Below are 15,584 nucleotides of genomic sequence, written 5' to 3'. Positions count from 1 at the left end.
ATCCCTGCAGATGGTGACTGCAGCCACGAAATTAAAAGATGGGTTGCTCCTTGGAAGAAACACTATGACCAACCTAGACAGCATATTAAAAAGCAGAGACGTTACTTTGCCTACAAACGTCCCTCTAGTTAAAGCCATGGTTTTTTTCCAGTAGTCTTATGTATGGATATGAGAGTTGGACTATAAAGAAAGCGGAGCACCAAAGAATCGATGCTTTTGAACTGCAGTGTTGAAGACTCTTGAGAGTCCCTTGGACTGCAAGGAGATCCAACCAGTCCATCCTAAATGAAATTAGTCTTAAATATTTATTGGAATGAATGATGTTGAAGCTGAAGCTCCAATACTTTGGCCCCCTGATGGGAAGAACTGACTCACTGGAAAAGACCCTGATGCTGGGAAAGATTGAAGGCAGGAGGAGAAGGAACGAAGGAGGATGAGATGGTTGGATGGCATCACCTATTGAATGGACATGAGTTTGAGCAAGCTCCAGGAGTGGGTGATGGACAGTGAAGCCTGGTGTGCTGCAGTCCATGGGGTCGCAAAAAATCGGATACAACTAAGCGACTGAACTGAACATGCTGAAGAAGAAACCAGGTCAGTTGTCCCATGGAACGAATATGCTGTATTTAACATGGCTGGTTGCTTCTCCCTGGTGTTCTTTGTTCTTCCATCCTGACTTCCAGTATCTTGTCTATGGGTCTAAAGCCTTTGATTAAATTCAGATTCAATTTTTTTCACTTCTTGGGTTTTATAATTGTATCTCTTTTTTGCTTATGCCAAAAATCATGATTCTAAAACCTTGACATAATTGCTTTACCTTGTCCTTAGATCTATTTCAAAACAACCACATCAATATTATGACAGCAATAAGATTAGTGAATAAAAGTTTAAGATGTCTTTACAATTTTTAGAGTATACCCTAAAAAAGGTACACATTTAATTTTTTCTAAGGTAGGTTATCTGTTGAATACCTTCCCCCTAGAGTCCTGGAACTCTTCCTCTAAGTCTTTAAGTTTCAATAATTCCATTCTTTTCTTTATATTCCCTCAGCCCCGGAGATGGTGGGTGCTTCCCATAGTTACTTCCTATATTATACACCACTAGTCTAATACCGTCTCCATCCACACCAAAAGTCATCTGACACTCATTCATAATTTATTTAAAAAGCACCAAATAAAATAATAATTGATGGGTAATACTTTAATGTGATTATAAGCATACACAAACAGCTCATTCCACAGCATCTTACTTAATGCGGTAAAGCCAGAGGCATTCCTACGAAAATCAGGAACAAGACAATGATATCCACCATTCTCACTGCTATTTAACACTAAATATAAGCTGGCAGCCATGCAGTTACATAAGAGAAAGCAGTGAGAGGCCTAAGAATTGGACAGAAAGGAGGAAAAATAGCCTGGTTTTCAAATATATATATAAATATATATATGGAAAATAGTATAAACAATAAGAGTTTAGTAATTAACATACAGAAATCAGTAATCTTCATATATACAAGTGATAATCGATTAGAAAAGAGACTCAAAGATTCCATTTATATGTATTACCAGGAAAAAAGAATGCCAAGGCATCAAGAAATGTGGAAAACCTCCATGAGGGAAGTTTTGAAACTCCCCTAAAGTCCCTATAAGACAAAGATAGAGGGGCATAAAAAGACAGAAACTAGTAGAGGGAACAGAAAATTGAGAAATAAGTTTAAGTGTATATGGAAATACAACATTGAAAAATGTGGGACTTCAAATCAGTAGTGGAAAATATGGACTTTTTAATTAACGGGCAATCCTTTGGGAAAAGGTCAAAAATTGTGTTCATATCTCACCATAAAACAAAATCCACATGAATCAGAAATTTAAATGTCAAAACAAAATGAAACCATGGGTAAATGTCTTTCCTAATCTGGGAACAGGAAAACTTTCTTAATGTGACTGAGTTCCAACAATAAAAGATTATAAGTCTGATACATACAATGAAAAATAATTTGCATGGGAACAACAACAAAAAAAAGACAAACCTCATGGAAAGGAGGAAAAAAATAGAAACACTAGGAAACCAAATACCAGATAATGACAGAGATTCAAAGCCTTAAAGTAATAATAATACAGGAAAGGAAAAACTGTCAGGGTGCCACGCTCTAAACCAGTGTAAATTGTTCCTTTAATAAAGCATGTAGCCTCCATTCAACAGAAGCTGTTGATAAATGAGTAAGATCTATGGGACTCTGTGGTCTTACAACTGTTTCTCAAAGTTTGGTCCTAGGACAGTCTGCCCCAGCATTATCTGAGGTGTTTGTTAAACAAAATGTAGATTTCTTGGGCTCATTCTTTTAGTTGCTGGATATTTAGTTGCTGGATATAAGAAAGCTTTTCCATCTAGGCAAAATAGATTTTTATTAATCACTTCAATACAGTAAGCTATGTTTGTTAATCTCAGATATGAATAGGATTTACTACGTTTTAATACTGGAATAATAAGTGATCTTTAAAGTTACAAAAACCAAATTCAAAAGCACCTGAGAGATAAACCCACTCAAGTCATCAGATTACATATAATGGAAGTAATGCAGCAGCTGACAGTAAACAAGTAATTTTGAAAGTTGAAGAATGAAGAGTGAGAGAAAATTGGCCAGGGCAGAAGGTGACTTTTAAAATCTTATAGGTGTTCACATTTACTGAATGGTTTTAAAAACAAAATAAAACAAAACAAGGTAGTTTGGTGTATAACAAGATAATCAGTGCAAAAGTATTTATAATACATTTTATTCAGTTAAAAGGTGAATAGCTATTGTTTAGTTAAAGGTTGTTTGGTTGAAAGGAGATTAAATGAGCAGGAAGATAAGTTATAAGATGACCAAAATAACTTAAAGTCCTTAATATTACAAAATAGCTATTTAATGCATATTATCTATACATAAAAATAAACAGTCCACAGAAAAGCAGATGAAAAAAAAAAAAAAAAAAACCCCGAACTTTTCATCATGCTTTTCATCTTCTTGATCCTAGTTAGATCCCTGTTTTGAACTGCTATGGTTTGAGAATTCAGGAAAACCAGAATGTATAAATTCACCTCATCTTCTCATCTTCCTGCAAAGTAGAAAAAAAGGAAGATTAACAACCACCTAAAGCTAATGTTTTTGCTGCAAAGTATGGAAAGAAAAATTGCTGCATCATAAAAATAAAATGCAGATTCCTCAAACCACAAGCTGTGTCACATATTTAAAATATTCTATGATACGGGGAATTACAGATGAGGTTTAAGAGAAATTAATTAATCCAGGTTTTAAACATTACATGTTTTACCATATATTTCTTTTTAATTATGAACTTTAGCATACATATAATATATGAAAATGTACAATTTAAAACTACAAATGCTGATACACCAACATCCAGGTTAAGAAATAAACTCTTACCACATCTCACAAGCCTCTGGTGTGCTCCTTCCCACTGTTCTCCTCTTTGGGAGACAAAATCACAGCTCTCTCATCTCCCAAGAACTGACCACTATTTTGAATTAAGTTCATCAATCCCTTGTTGAATTACTAGCAGGAATAGTGGACATTCTTGACTTGTTCTTAAGTGTAAATACCTCTATTGTCTTCCCATTAAACAAGATACTGGCTGATTAGGGTATGCAAGTACAATTCATCATTTTATGAAAGTATCCTTCAATGTCTATTGCGTATTTTAATCATGAGTGACTACTGAATTTTGTCAAAGCCTTTTTCAGTATCTATGAAAAAAATCATATGCTTTATTTTCTTAGACTTATTAACATGGTATACGATGATAAGTTTTCTAATATTAAACCAACTTTGCATTCCTGGAATACACCTTACTTGGTGGGTTTATGTTTTTCATAGCATGGTATTGGATATGCTTTTGTAATTGGGCCATGAACACTTAAGAGGAGTATGTATTCTCTCTTCTCAGAGTGTGGACTTTGATATGTAAACCGTAAGATTTACCCTACTAATTATGTTGTTTAGATCTCCATCTCCTTACTAATTTTCTGCCCACCTTATTTGCTTTATATTGAATAGTATATAAAAATTTATTCATGTATTCCTATCTGTCTTTATGTATCTCCTATAGTTTTTGCTTCATTAAAGTATTTGTTATGCTATTTGGTATATAATATCATAACTATTTATATATTCTTTGTGGATTAGGGCTTTTACTATTAAAAATATCCCCTTTGTTATGTTCAGTTCTTTGGGACTTAAGAGATAAAAACTTTAAAAGATATTTGTATTACTTTCCTGATAACTGCTCCCATTCTCAATGCCTATGATGACCATTCCATAACATGTTGTAAGCAGTCTTCATCAGGATTTATTCTCACTGGGGGCCTATCAAAAGCTATGATATACCTGCTGCATGCCATTCTCAGTCCAAAGAGAAAAAGCGGCAACTGGATTGTTATTATTCTTAGTATTTATCCTGATGTACATTGTGTTATTTGCTTTTTAAAAATTTACCAACAAAACTGATTGCCAGATAATCTGCATGCCCAGTAGATCTAAATTAAAATAGAACACTAATTCATAAGAGCATTTTATTATATATAGTTTAGAATAGGTAGCTCTTTTAAAAGAACTTATTAACTATTACCTAGCTGTAAAAAGGAATGAGAAAAATCTCTCCAAATTGATATGGAGTGATTTCTAGAATGAATTGATAAGAAGCAAAGCTCTCCAAAGCAGCTAGGTATACTTACTACCTTTATGCAAGAAAAAGGAGGATATATGCATATTTGCTTATTTGTGCACAAGAAATACATAACCTAGAAACAAAAGGAACTGGCTATCCACAGGAGGTAATAAAAATAGGGTAGAAAGTAGGAGTAATGGGAATAGGGTAGTAGGGATGAAAGAAGTAATACTTCTCTGCAGCTTTGGAAAACCATCTAGCAATTCCTCAAACAAACATGATGGCTCAGTGAGTAAAAGAATCTGCCTCCAATGCAGGAGACACAGGAGATGCAGGTTCGATCCCTGGGTTGGGAAGATCCCCTGGAGAAAGAAAATGGTAACCCACTCCAGTGCTCTTGCCTGAAGAATCCATGGACAGAGGAGCCTGGTGGACTACAGTCCAAAGAGTCACAAAGAGCTGGACATGACAATGTAAGTGTGCACACACACGGCATATGACTTAGCAATTCCACAACTAGGCATATACCCAAGAGAAATGAAAACACACACACAAAAGCTCACAAATGTTTGCAGCAGAATTATTTATAATAGCCAAAAAGTGGAAACAAGTAAATTACCATCAACAGACAAATGGATAAGTAAAATGTGGTGTATTTTCAATAGAATAGTTTATTCAGTCACAGAAAGGAATGAAATACTACTCATACATGTTCATCAGGAATGAATCTTGAAAACATTATGCTCAGTGAAAGAGGCCAGTCACAAAGACCACATATTATATGATTTCATTCATATGAAATGGCTGAAGAGGACATCTGTAGAAACAGGAATTAGGTGATCAGTTGGTTGTCTAGGGCTGAGGGATACAGCAATGACAGCTAAAGGGCATGGGGTTTCTTTCTGAAATGAAGAAGTGTTCTGAAATTGACTGTGGTGATGGTGTGCGTGTCTGTGAATCTACTGAAAAACCACTGAACTGTACACTTTAAATGGATGAAATACATGGTATGTGAACTGTAGCTCAAAAAAGCTGTTTTTTAGAAAAGCCCTTGGTCCTTCACTTTTGACTGGCTTCTCTTGCACACTCTCTTACACTACTGACATCTGCTGGTTATTTTTTAAAAATACATGTTAAAACAATCAATGTCTTTAATTTTATTTATAAAGAAGCAAATACTGAGACAATGCAAAGAGAAAATTTGAGGATATTTCTATCCTTTTAAAAATACCATCCCAAATATGATCAGGTTCTCTGAAATAGCTATTTATCCCTGGAAAAAATAGGATTTTTGAATTAAACGTTTGTAAAAGGCATTTGGACATTTTTGAGATAATCAAGGAAATGGGACTAGGGATTTGCTATTAGATGACAATGAAGAATTATTGATAATTTTTCTAGTTGTGATTACTGTTGTCCAGTTTTATTAAGTTCTTGTTTTCTATATATATACACACACACACACACACACACACACACACACAGAAGTGTTTTAGGAATTAAATGCCTCAATATTAGGGATATGCTTTAAAGACACTACAACAGAAAACAGATGGTAAAAGTAAATATGGCAAAATATTGGTAATTCTCAAAGCTGAGGGATGGATAAATGGCAGGGGAAGACTTTTCCCTCTCTTTGAGGATATATTTGAGGTTTAAAAAAAAGAGAGGGCTGTTACACTTTGAGACTAAAGGACATATAAACCACTCTGAATTCTTCTAAAGACAAGGTAGAAAATAAAGAGAGGTAACAATTAACGAGGAGTTTGCTAATTGTAGGCAACAAAAAATGTTTAAGCCTGTTAAAAGAAGGCATTTCTTCAAATCTTACCCACATCATACCACATCATATTACATGTCAGCAATAATATATGACATTCATACTCAAAACTGTTCAAATACAGGCAGGAATCCTTTTAAAAGCATGTATTTTATAGCACCACACTGAAATCACTTTTATGTCATTGAAATACTCACCCTTTGAGACTTGGCTCCTTTAAAGAGAGAGGAGTACACCTTCTTCTTCGGCTTGGCAGCTCTGAAGATAGGTCTTCTACCTTTTTTTCAAATTTAGCAGCAGTATTTGAAACAAAACTGGTATTTGTCAAGTCTTGTAGCATTCTAACACCTGAAAAGAGTATTGTTTTCAAAAATATTTTTAATAGTATAGAGATATTGAAATATATATAGGATATTTACTGGTTTATAAATGATTGGTATCAAATGTTTCAATTTAATCAAGTTATAACTTTGAATTTTATTAAAGTAGCATTGAAATTATCTGTAAATCAGTTTTTTTTCCTAACAATAATGAGAGGAAGAGACTTGCCATCTAAAACAAACTATCAATGTAGTAGCCTGTAATATTTTTATACTAAAATCATTTAGGCTGATAGAAATTCTTTATGATTCCATTCGATGGCAATGACTGCTCACACTATGAAAGGCAACATGAGAAACAGGTGAAAGACAGCTTACCAATCTCTACAATGTCCTGCAACTCGAGACCTTTGCACTTCTTTTACATCAGTATTCCTTTTACCTCGAACAGTCTTATCCATAAAAGTCCTAGTGTTCTACATACATCTATTGAAATGTTACACTTCTGGTAGAAAAATTTAATTGATATGGGAATTGTCCAATATAGCAACATTTCCAGTAACAAAAGTGAAAGTTGCTCAGTCATGTCCAACTCTTTGTGACCCCATGGAATTCTCCAGGCCAGAATACTGGAGTGAGTAGCCTTTCCCTTCTCCAGGGGCTCTTCCCAACCCAGGGATGGAATCCTGGTCTCCCGCATTGCAGGCAGATTATTTACCAGCTGAGCCACGAGGGAAGACCAAGAATACTGGAGTGGGTAGCCTATCCCTTCTCCAGAATTTCGGAACCCAGAAATCAAACTAAGGTCTCCTGATTTGCAGGCAGATTCTTTACAAAATGAGCTATCAAGGAAGTCCTTAATAACAACAAAAAAATGTTAATGTTAAGAGGAAAAAGTGAGGTAAGTAATGTTATATATAGTATGATTTCAAATATATATTTTAAAATGCATAGATTCAAGTCTGCATGCATATGGCAAAATGTTGACTGCAGTTCTTCTGGGTGATGGTTTTTCCTCCTATTTTCTGATTCTCTACTTTCAATTTTCTGCAATGAGCATTATTTTAATAACTGGAGAAAATAAGAAACACTAAACCTAAAAATCCTATCTATCCTTTTAGGTCCTCAAGTGCTATGTATTTGATGACGCCTCTGCAGGTTTCTCTAGCCAAAACTATTCCCCATCATTACATCCCTTCATATGTGTGCTTTTATTAAAGCATTTGCCATGTTTAAACACTGTACTTTTCCATACATGGATGAGGAAAGGGAGCTGGTATTCTTAATTTTTAATCCTCTAAAACACCTAAAATTTTTTTTTTTTCCGGCTTTACCCAGTGCCATGCAAGATAGGTCCCTGACTGGAGATGAAACCTGTGCACCCTGCAGTGCATCTGTGGAATCTTAACCACCAGACCACCAGTAAAGTCCCTAGAATAATGTTTTGATCATACTAAATGTATGCTGTTGGAGACAGTCCCGTCCTTAAGAAATTTGCAACTGTCTTTGGTAAAATCAAACTAGGGCAGTTCATTATTGTTGTTGTTCAGTTGCTAAGTCGTGTCCAATTCTTTATGACCCCATGGACTGCAGCACACCAGGCTCCTCAGTCCTCCATTATCTCCTGGAGTTTGCTCAACTGGCTAAGATGGTAAAGAATCTGCCTGCAATGCAGGAGACCGGGGTTTGATCTCTGGGTTGGGAAGATTCCCTGCAGAAGGAAATGGCAACCCACTCCAATATTCCTGCCTGAAGAATTCCATGGACAGAGGAGGTTGGTGCGCTATAGTCCATGGGGTTGGACACGACTGAGTGACTAACATATAGCAGGTGTGTGTATATATATATATATATATATATATATATATATATATCCATTGAGTTGATGATGGTGTCTAACCATCTTATCCTCTGCTGCCACATTTAAAACACTCAATTTCCTTCAAAAATATGAAAACGGAAATCATCTGCCCAATGTCATCATCAGACAACTTTGTGCTAAAGGCCAAATACATGAATGTCCAAGCCACTCTCATTGTTACCTTTTTAAAGTATTAAGCTTTCTTTCAATTCCTCCATATTGCTTCTATAGATCAGGCTCCATAGTTATACATTATTTTAAAATTCCGTAAAAATCAGTTATAATAGGAAATGCTTTACTGGCTAAATGAATATATATATAATTTTAAAACTTCATCACTTTGGGTATGGACCTACCTATTTCTGATCTTTGTGGTCTTTGGTCAACTTTAAATTTCATGTCTTTCATCTTCTCATGTACCTCATCACTTACTTGAAAGATGGGTGAGCTTTCTGGGGCAAAATTTTCTTTAAGATTTTTATTAGAAGAAATACTCAAAGGTACTGAACCCTCAAGAACACTGTTACGGGAGGAATCTTGTCTGCTAGGTGAATACATTTGAGATAAAGGTATCAACATTTTTGTGTAAAAGTCTGGTTTAATTTTGACAGTTTCCACATTTTCCAACTTTTTTCCCTTAACAGTGTCCTCAGGTTCAACTGACACTTTCTGAATGGTGTCGGACATCATCTCCACTAGTTCATGACTATCCAGAGAAGGATCTTCGAACGTCTTCCTTTTCTTTGATTTGGATGTCATCTTATTTACTTTTTTGACCTGGCACTCTCCTTCCTTCATCACCTCCACAAAATGGCTCTTTCTCTTTCTATTCAGAGTTTTAGTGCTTAGCTTCGGACTCCTATGTGGTTCCACGTGGTTTCCAGTGTCAGAATCTGCCTCATCAGTAATATGTTTTAAACCTAGTTCTAAGACAGACATCTGTGAAGAACCTGTCAACTGCAAAACAGGCATGTTGTCACTTTTTGCCAAAATGTTCTTTGCCTTGTCTGATTCTTTCCCATGCTTTTTAATTGGTTTATAAGGATTTGAAATTTCACCACAATTTTCTTTCTCATCACTGTTGATTTCCATACAGTATCCACTAATAACAGCTTGGCCTTCAGGTCTTTGTTTATTTATTTTAAAATCAAGATTTTTTGTATACCTTTCTTGGCCATGCACATCTTTATCATTATCCTCATATATCTGGCACATTTCAGAAATTATTTCTGTCTTCCGATTTACTTTCTGCTTCTGCTTAAGGTTCTTATTTATTTTTGATTCATTCTGCTGAGTAGGTTGCTTATCAGTGACATGCTTTGTCAAATCCAACATATTCTGGGTCTTATAATCATATAAATGTCCATTATCTTTGGTGGAAAGATAAATTGTCTGAAATTCATGTGTGACTTTTAGGTTTTCAGAAATGGTTTCTTCATTATTTGGGGTTAGGGAGAAGTCACCTTTTTCTGGGTCACATATACCTTTATTGTTAAACTCATTTTTTCTGTTCATTTCCAAAATTATTTCTGTCTTCCGACTTACTTTCTGCCTGGGTCTCTTATTTATTTTTGATTCCTTTTGCTTCCCAGTATCAGTAACACACTTTTTCACCCCTAAAAGGTTTTGAGTCTCATAATCACATAGGTTCCTATTAACTCCAGGGGAAGGGTCAACTATCTGAAACTCATTTGTGTCTTCCAGGTTTTCAGGGATGATTTCCTTATCTTTTTGGATTAGAGAAAGTAAGTTACCTTTTTCTGGGTCATGCCTGCCTTTGTCATCACGCATATATATTTGGTTGACTTCTGAAATGATTTTTGTCTTCCGACATACCTTTTGCCTAAGCTTATCTATTTTTGATTCATTCTGACAAGCAGGTTGTATATCATGAACATTCATTTTCAGCCCCAAAACATTCTGAGTGTCATAATCATTTAGGTCTCTACTGTCTTTGGAAGAAAGAGTGGGTGTTTGAAACTCATGTGTATCCAGTGGGTTTTCAGGGATGATTTCTTTACCCTTTTCTGGGCAATACTCACTTGTGTTATCTAAATGATTCACTGTGGAAATTATTTCTGTCTTCCGATTTACTTTCTGCCTAAGAGTCTTATTAATTCTTGATTCATTTTGCTGCACAGGGTATGCGTCGGTGATCTGCTTTTGCAAACCCAACACATTCTGGGTTTCACAATCACACAGGTTTCCATTATTGACAGTGGAAAGAACAGATTTCTGAAACTCATTTGAAACATCTAGGTTTCTAGAGATGGTTTCTTTATCCTCTTGGGTTTGGAAGGAAAAGTTACCTTTTTCTGGGCCTTGCACATCTTTAGTATTATCCCCAAGTATTTGGTTCATTTTAGAAATTATTTCTGTTTTCCGATTTATTTTCTGCCAAACTTTATTTATTTTTGATTCATTTTGCTGAGTGGGTTGTGTATCAGTGACATGCTTTTTCAAATCAAACATATTTTGGGTCTCATCATCACGTAACTTTGGATTACCTTTGTTGGAAAGATAAGCTGTTTGAAATTCATTTGTGACACCTAGATTTTCAGAGGTGGTTTCTTGAACCTTTTGGCTTGGGAATAAGTTATCTTTTTCTAACGTATGAATCACAAATGTCTGTCTAGAAGCTTTACTCTTCTTACAAGTTAGAGAACTTGGACACAAATCAAATTTACTATCCTGTGGGAATTTATCTGAACTTTGGGAGAAAGAATATGTTTCCTCTTGCTCATCTGTTACATGAATTCTTTTCTTCTTTTGGTTACACTGCATACTTTGTTTGTCACCCTGATCAAAGCCATTAGGAAGGGTTATTTTCTTCAGCGTGTTCAACTGAGTACTGAAGACAAAATTTGGATCTCTTGAATCCCCTTCACCATCTAAGTCAACAGATCTTTCTGGTCCACTTTCAATTTTTTCCTCAATATTCGCACCTGAACAATTTTCAAATTGTCTCTTTGATCTTTCTCTCTTTTTTTCAGAGCTTGGATCTTTCACTTTTCTGAAAGTTTTCATTCCACAATCATCTGGATTTTTCTTTCTTTTCTTCTTAGTGCCTGTTGAAACTGTAATAATTTTGCTGACTTCACTAGCAGTTAAATCCATGTCATCATCATACACAGTTTTCTGCAACTGAAAGTCATTACCCTGAAGTGGATTCATGCTTTTTGTAGGAGGTTCACTTGCAGACTCAGATGAGGCAGGAAGGCACAATATGTTTCTCTGCATTGTATTTGTTTCATTAGTATAATCTTTTATCTCATTATTCCAATTTAATATTGGACTTGAAACCTGTTGTTGATCTAAATCTGTTACACAGGGAGTGTCTGCAGGATTATCTGACTCCCAAGATGAAACACGTTTTTTCCTTTTAGTCACATTACTAGGAGATGACTTCTCTTTTTTGTGGCTGATTGCCTGGGCATTTTTCTTCTCACTTGTTAGAGAGCTCCTAGAACTTTGGTCTGAGTGGGAATGGTTTTCTGTAAAATAAAGAAAAACAAAATTCAGAAATAAGTAGTAACAAGTAATTTATTACTTTCAGAGAAAGGATTTCTGACAATGCATTCTGTTTAGATAACTTACATTATGAAGAATCTATGCTGATAAAAAATAAAGTAGAACCGACTGGAGTAAGCATAAGTCAGATTTTACATTTCTATCTACAGAAAATATGTACTTGGAATTCACTCTGCCTTGGCCTCAAGTGTAGAGTGGAGAATAGCCAGCAGTAAAACCATGAACATTAAGGTAAGTTTCTAAGTGGGAGGAGGCCAGCAAATGAACCCAAATAATAGTGATAACTCTAATAAGGCTTATTGTCAAAATGTTATTAGCAAGCAGCTAAAATTTATAAAATTATATACACATACTCAGATACATTTTTAGAATGGAAAATAATTCAAACTCCAAATTCAATATAGTTATGGTTTCATATGCCAATCTGAAATTCTATGTCAAATATATAACCCAGACTACATCACAGGATTATTATTTTAAAAACCATAAAAATATGTGTCACCATTTTTTCTTGCTCAACCATTACCCAGGCTCAAGTTTTTGGTTTACCAGTACTGGTTATGATCTTGAAAAAGTCACTACACCTATCTAAAGTCTCAATTTTCATATCTATGAAAAGGAAAGGATGTAACTAAATAACATACTTTTAATTCATAAGCTAAGATACCACAAAAAGCTCTTTAGGGCAGCTCATTTCTAAATACTGTTTCCAAAGTAATAGTATTAGCCACTGTGGACCTCACATTTGTCAGCATTTACTTTTAAATTAAGTTTTTCACCAGAAATTTTAAATGGTGTAAGTTAGTAAATCTGTAACATAAGAAATCTAACTTATTAACTGTTTATACATGATAGCCCTCAAGAAAATTTGGTGAATGTTAACTATTTAATCGGAGAAGGCAATGGCAACCCACTCCAGTACTTTTGCCTGGAAAATCCCATGGATAGAGGAGCCTGGTAGGCTGCAGTCCATGGGGTTGCTAAGAGTCAGACATGACTGAGCTATTTCACTTTTTTTCACTTTCATGCATTGGAGAAGGAAATGGCAACCCACTCCAGTGTTCTTGCCTGGAGAATCCCAGGGACGGGGGGAGACTGGTGAGCTGCCGTCTATGGGGTTGCACAGAGTTGGACACGACTGAAGCGACTTAGCAGCAGCAGCAGCAACAACTATTTAATACTGATACTCAAAATGAACTTTAAAAATATCTCACCTTTGGGAAGTGTATCAACAATAGAAGAAACATGTTCTGAATCATTTACACTACAGACATTCTGATCATTTTCTTTAACAAATAGCAATCTCAAATTATTCTGAGTTGATACTGGTCTTGCTGATACCAAAGAGGGACTATCAGGCGATGTCTTTGATATGGTGCTGTCATCACACTGTATTTTCTCTTTATCTTCATCATCATCATCATCTGAAGTTAATGGAACCCTAAGGGTAAGTAAGAATGAATGGGTAATTTTGTATTTTATAAGAATTATTTAGAAAATTACATGGAGAGTTGTTTCTACACTCCACTTATTTAAGAGCCAACCACAAACCCACCCTGGTACCATTTTGCATTCAATGAAGGCAATTATAGGAAGGAAACAGGTAGTTTCTAATAGAACAGAACTTGGAATAAAACAGGAATGCTTCTTATCGTCTTTTCTCCAGTGGTTCCAAAAGGAGATAAATGATATAATCCTTGGTTGAGCTATTAGGATAATAATACTAATGAAATGAATAAAGTTCAAACATACTTACAAATATTCATGTATAATATTTATAATTTTCCTGTAATTAATTCTATGGAAAACCCCGAACTCTTACTATACAATCGTATGTAAAGTTTTGTGTGCTGTAAAATTTGCTGTTTCCAAAAGGTATCCATGTAAACTAAAGCCATATTCCTAGAGTAATTAAATCTATGGGGGGAAAAATACAGAAAGCTACAGAAATAATTAGACAAAATGTTTCAAATTCAAAGAATAAAGAGTGTGTGTGTGTATGCATGCTACATCCCTTCAGTTGCGTCTGACTCTTTGCAATTCTATGGACTGTAGCTTGCCAGGTTTCTCTGTCCACAGCATTCTCCAGGCAAAAATCCTGGGGTGGGTTGCCATGCCCTCCTCCAGATGCAGGGATCAAACCTGTGTCTCTTATGTCTCCAGCATTGACCAGCAGGTTCTTTACCACTAGCACCACCTGGGAAGCCCCAATTAGACAAAATGACTGTTTTGAATTCAAAGAATAAAGAGTAATAGACTCCAATGATAAAGATTTTGCCTTATATGCCAAATTATAGATATTTAAAAATTACTGATGATGATAAAATAAATAGAAAATATTTGTTAAATATTTAAAGGCAACTATTAATAGAATAACCATTGGGAGGAAATGTCTATATCACTTAAAGAAACAAGTTAGTAAAAATAAACAGAGGAGAGGTTCTGCTTCACATAATAGCCAAATAGTTACTATTGAATCAACCTTATCAAACATAAAAGCTATAAATTCTAGAAGAAATTTAAAAAACTACCCGAAGTCACTGGAGAGTCTATAAAAAGCAACTAGATACAGAAGAGAGGTTGGCACTTGGAAAAAGAACAAGCTTCCCACTCTTTACAAACCTCAGTCAGTGCCACATTTTCTAAAAGTTAAAATCTAGTTTTGTTAGTATTAGTTCAAGGTCAGAATTCAGGACAACTACAACTGCTGTAAAGTGTGTGTGATGAGAAAAATAACAGGACAAGTGGAGAGGGGAGTCCCAAATTTTGTGCAAATAGATATACATATATAAATTGGATTCATCCAAAGATACCATTAAGAGAGTAAGGAGGCAAGCCACAGGGTAAAAAACATTTGAAATGCAGAAAGGATTTACATATGGTGTACAGAAAGATTACAAACCTATATATAAAAAAAAGATAACCTGATAGAAAGAAAATAAACATATAAACAGATGCTTAACTTCATTAACTATCAGGGAAATTAAAACTTCAGTGTAATACCTATAACACTCCCCACATGACTAAAATGAAAAAGATGGACAATAACAAGTGTTGTTGGAGATACGTAACAATAAAAATTTTCATATATTGCTGCTAGAAATATAAATTGGTATAATACCTATAGAAAACTGTTTAACAGATCATTCCAAAGCCAAATATATAAAAACCCAGCAATTCTAAATATATACCTAAAAAATGTATACATATATTAATCAAAAGGCAGAAACACAGCAGAATTACTTATAAGAGACCAAAACTAACAACAATAAAAAGAACCCGAAGGATGAAAACATTATGGAAAAATCATGCAATGGCACACTACACAGCAATAAGAAAGGCTGATCTACAACTATATAGGACAATATGGATGAATCTCACAAACACAATGCTGAGATAAAGAAGTTGGAGACAAAAATCACACA

General features: G+C 34.9%; 1 protein-coding gene across 2 annotated transcripts in view; it reads right to left on the bottom strand.

The window, feature by feature from the left end:
• Positions 1 to 1,179: 1,179 nt before the first annotated feature.
• Positions 1,180 to 15,584, bottom strand: part of SGO2 (shugoshin 2) — a 30,223-nt gene continuing 15,818 nt past the window's right edge. The window contains exons 6-9 of one of the 2 annotated variants that reach the window (XM_006059335.4): positions 13,374 to 13,600; positions 8,985 to 12,122; positions 6,645 to 6,795; positions 1,180 to 3,098 (exon numbers count right to left, since the gene is read on the bottom strand). In XM_006059335.4, coding sequence (XP_006059397.4) covers positions 3,083 to 3,098; positions 6,645 to 6,795; positions 8,985 to 12,122; positions 13,374 to 13,600 — 3,532 coding nt within the window. In that variant the 3' untranslated portion in view covers positions 1,180 to 3,082. Of the gene's footprint in view, positions 3,099 to 6,644; positions 6,796 to 8,984; positions 12,123 to 13,373; positions 13,601 to 15,584 lie in introns of those variants that run through there. The other variant, XM_044937013.2, reaches the window with a different exon arrangement.

Source organism: Bubalus bubalis, chromosome 2 (genome assembly GCF_019923935.1).
Source record: "Bubalus bubalis isolate 160015118507 breed Murrah chromosome 2, NDDB_SH_1, whole genome shotgun sequence".
NCBI classification, from domain to species: domain Eukaryota; kingdom Metazoa; phylum Chordata; class Mammalia; order Artiodactyla; family Bovidae; genus Bubalus; species Bubalus bubalis.
Note: the sequence above shows the minus strand (reverse complement) of the source record. Positions and strands in the feature narration are given on the sequence as shown.